Source organism: Vipera ursinii (assembly GCF_947247035.1).
Source record: "Vipera ursinii genome assembly, chromosome: 5".
Lineage (NCBI taxonomy): Eukaryota > Metazoa > Chordata > Lepidosauria > Squamata > Viperidae > Vipera > Vipera ursinii.
Window position 1 is genome coordinate 24,784,193 of NC_139518.1, and position 7,133 is coordinate 24,791,325.

Below are 7,133 nucleotides of genomic sequence, written 5' to 3' on the forward strand. Positions count from 1 at the left end.
CTCTTTTAATGAAGTATATTACTAATATTTCAAAACTGACCAACCAGAAAACTCTGTACCCCTTGGGTAAAAAAAAACAAGTATCCTATCCTTAAGCTTAAAAAGTATTATAATTGAAACATCAGTAAATATGTTATCTGCAATGAGCAATAATTCTAAATACTTTACTTAGATGTAGCATTCAGTAGCTACCTACTAGACCAACTCAAAAACCCCTTTTAAGTTCTCCACAATTGACTCGATCAGGTGAGATATTATACAAAAAATAGGATGAGAAGACAGAGGCTTCTTTGATGTTAATACTATCTCCCAACAATTTTGGATTTTGTTCATGCTCAAGGTACTTTAAAAAAAAATCTATGGGGAAGAAAACAAGCATTCATAACATATACCTTATGGCAGCAGTTCTATAAAGTACCACTGAAATCACTAGTGCTTATATCTAGTAATTCTTGAGACTGTTACCCCAAAATGAGATTATATTAGCAGGAGTAATAAGCAATCACACCATTGCAATCTGCCTTGGTTAGATGGCCACCTTGACTATTATGTTATTTACTAGTCATTGTATTGTAAGAACAAATGAGAAATTGGAAGAGGTGCAAGGAAGACTCTCCTTAGGAGAGACTCAGTAGTATAATCTTGACTAAAGAAGAGGGGGAATATAAGAGCATTTTAAAAAGACCCACAGAGCATCACACCGAAGTTAGGACTCATTCCCCATCATTTCAGAGTGTAGGACATGGAATAATAGTCCTAAAGGAATTCAGTGTTCATTTGAATATTAAGAAAAATTCCCAATTGTAAACAGTTCAATGGAGAAACTGATTTATAGAGAGCCCATCCACTAGATATCTTCAAGTAGAGGAGGAATAGCAATCTATTGGGGTTGATTTAATTTGGCTTTCAGCATTAAACAGCCTGTTGGCCTCTTAACAGCCTGTTGACTCTTTTTAACGTTATAATTCTATGAATAAATTAAACTTTGAATCCTGTAAAGCATTTGAAGTGTGAATATCTATATATATTGCATGATTTAGCAGAATCCGGCACAAGTTAGGATTCAGTTCCAATATCAGATACCAGACCTTAATAGTAAAAATACTTGGCCTCAATTGTTATTGCTTTAGGCAATTATTTGTCCACAATAAGTTATAACCTACTATGATAACACAGATTTCCACAATATATAAAAACCCATAAAACTGTTCTTTTTAAAAAAAATTGGCAACTGTATTAAAAGATATTGAAATGAATAAACGTCTGTCTGGGATTTAAAATTACAATTAGAGATTTTGTTTTTCAGATACATTAACAATTTGTTTCATTGCTGGTTGAAAATACATCATTTTGGAGGAAAACAGGAAAAAAAGGTGCACGCACAAATAGTCTCTTCATACAAAAGCACACTAATACCTGTGAACGTGAACAATAAAAAAAAAAAAACCCTGAAATCCATGGCAACTAAAGTGAAAAGTCTCAAATGGATTAAAAAAGAGGAAAATAATTCCATTAATAATAGGCCCTTTTGTTCTCTCTTGTTCACTGAAATAATTACTGAAAGGAAACTGTTAACTAGAGGTTTTGGGGGGCAGGGAGTAAGTAAGTGGGATTTTGGAATTTCCACAGGTTGGCACGGGCTGCAACAGCTGCTTTGAAGGCACTCTACACACACAGGGGCGCTGTTCACCCTGTGCCACATTTTAGAAACTCTTTGTACTTTACAGATCTAGTTGGTTATTGCCAACCCCCCCCCCTCCTCAAATTGAATAAGGCATGTTATTACTTTGCCTGCCCTGTCTGTCCCCAGCCATTCCACAAAGTACATACAACTTAAAAACTGTGCAGGTCTGTTAGTGTTTTCATAGCTGATTTTTTTTTTTTAAAAAAAAAAAACCCAACACAAATAAATGCTCTTCATTCCTTCCCTTTCAATACAACAAGTAAACAAAATAGATTTCACAAGTAATCAGCAGATATTTCTGTGGCACCTCATGCGCTGTATTGGCATCCGTATTATTAAAGTTCCCAGGCAGTACTTGTGCAATACTTCTTCAGATGGAGATAAGCATGGTAACAAATATTCCAACTTTGCATAGAAATCCTCAAAATCAAAAATTGCCTAGTCACTAGCTAATTTCAGGCTGACAAGTGTGAAAGATTTGAACTTCCTCCACATGTACTTCCTTCCTTTGATGCTTCCCTTCGTTTCTTATAGGTGTGTCTCTGTGTGTTTAATCTTCCAGTTATAAAGCAATTCTTAACTCCCTCCCTCTGCCCCTGCTGCAAACAACACAGGAACTTCTCCTACTGGTTATCAATGGCCAATACAATCCTCCCAATTGAGGCAAGTACAAGAAATAAGCAACAATCAAACCGCTGGTATGTACATGCGGAAAGCGCCACATTTCCAAAGATTTTTTTTTTGTAGTTTTTCTTTTCCTTGGGAGGAATCAGATGTTAACGAGAGACAATGCGTACTCATGACACCGACAACCACCCGCAGCAGCATGAGTATATAAACTATAACCTGGAAGGGATCCGGGTGCAATGCAAAATTTGTTTCAAAGGCTTGGGAGTTTCACAGGATGACAACACTGCTGCTCCAGCTGCCGCCACCTTTTTTCGTGTGGTGCTGTTGCTGTAAACCTTTTTTTATTTCGAAATGTAAAGAAAAGGAAAGAAAATAATAATAATAAAAATAAAAACACCACATAAAGCAACGCCGCTGTGCTCTTCTCCGCCACCCTCCCTCCCCCCGCTCTTCCTCCTCAGAGGATAACACAGGAAGAGCAGCACTGATCGTCCCCGTTGGGTTGGGAAGCGTAGTTCATTTGCCGGACGATCTCGGCAAAGAGCTCATCCACCGAGGCTTTGTTTTTGGCTGAAGTTTCCATAAAGGGGCAGTTCCACTCCTCCGCCAGAGCTTTGCCTTCCCCGAACGAGACCTCCCGCTCGCCTTCCAGGTCCACCTTGTTGCCCACCAGGATCATGGGCACCTTCTCGTACCTCTTGACCCGAATGATCTGATCCCGCATGGGCTTAATGTCCTGAAAGCTCTGCTGGTTCACCAGGCTGTAGACCAGGATGAAGCCCTGCCCGTTCTTGATATACAAGTCCCGCATGGAGGCGAACTGCTCGGTGCCGGCCGTGTCCAGGATCTCCAGTACCGACGGCGAAGAATCCACCTCGATCTCCTTGCGATAGAAGTCCTCGATGGTAGGATCGTACTTCTCGATGAAGGAGCCCGTCACAAACTGGACGGTGAGAGCGGATTTGCCCACCCCGCCAGAGCCAAGCACGACCACTTTGTATTCTCGCATGGCTCTTTCACGCACACCCAGGGCGGGCGGGCGGGCTGAGCGCGGCTGGCTTCCTTCGCCGGGCTCCTATTCTTCTCCCCTCCCACCCTCAGAAAGGAAGGGGCGAAAAAAAGAAAAAAGACAAGCGGGAGGAAGGAGGGAGGGAGGGAGGGAGGGAGCGAAGAAGAAGAAGAAGAAGCCGTCCCCCGACGGAAAGGGTGCTTCCTTCCTTCGCTGGAGATGAGGCGGAGAAAAGCACTCGGGAAGCGGCAGCGACGGCGGCAGCAGCAGCAGCAGAGGCGCCGAGCAAGGAAAGGAGGCGGCTATCGGGGCAAGATACTCTCTGGCTTTTCCCTGCGCCCAGGCAGAATGAAACGAGTCGCGACGGGAGCTTGGAGACGCTTTCGCCCGGCAAGACCTGCGCCTCAACAGCTCGAGGAGGAGGAGGAGGAGGAGGAGGAGCAGGGGGAGGAAGGGAAACAGTGACGGCGGCGGCTGCTGCTGCTACTGCTCAGGGTGGCGCGGAGGCGGCGCGCGCTAGTTCCGATTGCGTCCCGGCAGCGAGCAGAGCGCCTCAGCCAGGCGCGCGCCGCTCCAGCCCCGCGTTGTCTGCTTGCGCCGCCGCGAGCCATTCCTTTTTTTTCCCCTTGCGCCCAGCCGGGCTGCGGGTCTTGCTTAATTACCCGCTTTTCCCCCCTTCTTCTGCCGACCCCATTAGGCACTCTAGGACGCACCCCTTTCCCCACCTGAAAGGGAGGCGGAGAAGAGGAGGGGAGAACAGACGCTCACGCCCCCTAGCCTCCCGCCCTTCTGGTTGGCATTGGCTGCCGTACGGTGCTCGTCAACCGGCCACGGCTTATTGGGCGAGAGAGGCAGCTTCCTCTTTTTAGATTGGCTGTAGGGGAAAAGGACTGTCGAGAGAGCAGCTGTTTCTTTCTTTCTTTCTCTTTCTGGCTGCCTCCGCTGTTTCTCTCTCTCTCTCTCTCTCTCTCTCTCTCTCTCTCTCTCTCTCTCTCTCTCTCTCTCTTCCCCCCCCCCCCGTTTTTGTAAAGGCGAGAAGTTTTGGCGGACAATTTAGAAAAGGAGAGCAAGAGCGCATCTGGTTCTTCCAAAAATGTATCCTTGAAAAACAAGTTCCGGAAGACCAGCTTGAAAGAACCCTTGGAAGATCCAAGGGTGAAACTTATTGCCTACTCACAAAGCGCTCGGCTAAAGTCTGACTTTCGGCGTGGCGATAAAGCAGGCAGTGAAGTTAACGTAGTGATCCATCTTTCAGTTGCTCAAACAGCCGTAGATATGACACGATGGTGGGCAAGTGAAAGCTGGTGGATTTTTTTATTATTTTTTGATGTCTTTAGTTCACTGTTGCCTGGTTAGTCCATGCAGGGTTTTTTTTTGGCAAGGTTACAGAAGTGGTTTGCCCTTGACTGCCTCCTAGGGCTGAGAGAAAGTGACTGGCCCAAAGTCATCCAGCTGGCTTTGTGCTTAAGACAGTACTACAACTTGGTCTCCCAGTTTCTAGTGTGGTGCCTTAACGACTACACCAAACTGGTTCTTCACTAGGTTTTTAAAAAGCTGAATAAATCTCTACTAGATCTACTCCTGTCATAAGAAACCTACTGCTTTAGGCCAGTCTAGTTCAGCGCTCTGTGTCATACACGCTCAGATGCATCTAAGAAACTCCTTTGGAGGACATGAAAGTAATAGCGCTCTTCCACGGTTTCTTCACAGGCTCTGGTTTTTAGGATATGCTGTATTTGGAGGCTTTTGCATTCAACAAATATGTTGATTTTCAATCAATCCCAGCTAAGTGACATAATTTGACATGTGGAAGACACTAATTGATGAAGATTGATGTATATATTTGCAGTCTCTGGATGAACAAAACGGGGTGAGCATCATACATACAACAGGATGATTCCGTGGTCTGTTAAGACTTAGGAGTCAATATGATGGGGAGAAATGCAAAAAATATATCATTAGACAGAACAAACTACTTGAGAATTCTGGCTGAATAACATTTCTGTTCTTGTAGCACAATTTATTTAACAGCGTAATTGAGTAAATGCTGAGTTCCTTTTAAAGAGAGACTTACAAATTGTACCATAAGTTAACTTTTTTCATGCTTGTGAAGCAAACCTGAAAATACACTGCATGTTTTGAAATTATGATTTCCAGTTAATCTGGAAATACCTAATACATTGGTGGATATAGAAAACAGAGACCCTTTTCACTAATTTGAAAATCCCCAGATGGAATTTCTTTCTGAAACTTTTATTTTAAAATAGCCACATTAAGTAGGGAACAGAAAAAAAAATAATCCCAACCATAAAGCTGGAAAATAGCAGGTAATTCCATGAACAAAATCAGGAATACAGTAGAAAAATAATAATAAAATATTTTGATCATTTTCATTACTGAAAGTAGGGAGAGGATTAAAAAAGAGCAATGCCTCCTTCATAGGCAGTCCAAGGTTCAGATGAGTGATATTGGCATTTCAGATGGATTACTAAATGCATTGCATCTGCTATGATGTACATCTCCAGGCATTACAGATCAGGCTGGAGTTAATTAGGATTGTAAAACTCCTTTGGTCAAACTTTATAAGCCATCTTTATACAACAAAGCCTAGATGCTCTAAAATTGAATGGTAAGTTGACGGCAAGAAACATTTTTGTTGAAGCAGTGAGGCATAATGAAATAGTCTACCTTGATGCTTCAACCAGAGACACAATGGTGCAGGAGCTATCATTTCTGTGTTGCAATGCCTTTTTTTTACAGTAATCAATACTGAAAAGCATCAATGCCATTTTTGTTACAGCAATCAATCTGCGAAGCAGCAAAGCTTTAGTTATTGTAATTATTGTTCTGATAGTTACAGTAATTATAATGCCTGTACATACTTAAGTTAACTTAATGGTTAAAAAGCAATTGCCTTTTATATTACTGTGCTGCAGATTATCTGAAAAGATAGGGAAGTGAGCAGTCACCCAAACTAAGGGCTATTTCTTCAGGTTAGGGAGAAAGTTATAGCTTAAAGGGCAGTTCTGAGAAATAAACAATTTAACTGATTCACAATTGTGACTCAGCCATGAACCTTGCTGAGCTTGCCATGTTATGATAAGCTGTGGTTCATTTGATTGTGTCTTAGCTTGTGTAACATGAGCCATTGTACTTTGAAAAATGTACTTCATATCTTGCATATCAATTTAGCCAGTGGTGGCTTCTTTAGCAAGCCAAGAGTTACTGCAATTAGCCCAACACAAATGTATAACTTGAAAGGAATGTTGGATTACAGATTGTACCTGTACTGTATTTTGAGATTTGAATTAAACTGATATTGCCAAAAAATTGTATTCTTTTTTCTATCATAAAATAACATGATCATACAGTAACTTTATCCAAATGTGCACTCTATGTTTTTCTTTGCTTGTCATAATAATCTAAACTTAATGACACTTAATAAACCTATCCAAAATGCTGGGCAAAAATATTATGCATTTTACCTGGAACCCTTACCTAAGAAAATCAGAGTTAGTTTTCTACCCCACCTAAATAACTTTCAGTTCCTCAAAATGTATTAATTTAGTACAGAGGTTACTGATCTACAGACTCTATAACCTTAAATCAATTTAAGAAAAGCTTTTTTCCACTCAACTGCATTCTAACTGGTGAATCATTTTAGTCCAGTGTGGGATAACTGCCACATGATATTATTTCAATTTTGTCTTTGTTAATGACAACCAGACTGGCTGTGATTTGAATTATAAGGAACCCTGGCTATTTGCCATAGTCATAGTCAAGCTATTTTATTGTTGCTTGCTTTGTCAA

The 7,133-nt window shown here is 41.7% G+C and overlaps 1 protein-coding gene across 1 annotated transcript; it reads right to left on the reverse strand.

Annotated features, from left to right (window-relative positions):
- Positions 1-1,203: 1,203 nt before the first annotated feature.
- On the reverse strand, positions 1,204-4,265 carry RAP2B (RAP2B, member of RAS oncogene family). The gene has a single exon (XM_083364549.1). The coding sequence runs from the start codon at positions 3,321-3,323 to the stop codon at positions 2,772-2,774; it is 552 nt and encodes a 183-aa protein (XP_083220675.1). The 5' UTR covers positions 3,324-4,265; the 3' UTR covers positions 1,204-2,771.
- Between the last annotated feature and the right edge of the window lie 2,868 nt (positions 4,266-7,133).

Excerpts from the sequence above, each read along its gene's own strand:
- RAP2B (XM_083364549.1), bottom strand. The coding sequence starts at position 3,323 with ATGCGAGAATACAAAGTGGTCGTGCTTGGCTCTGGCGGGGTGGGCAAA.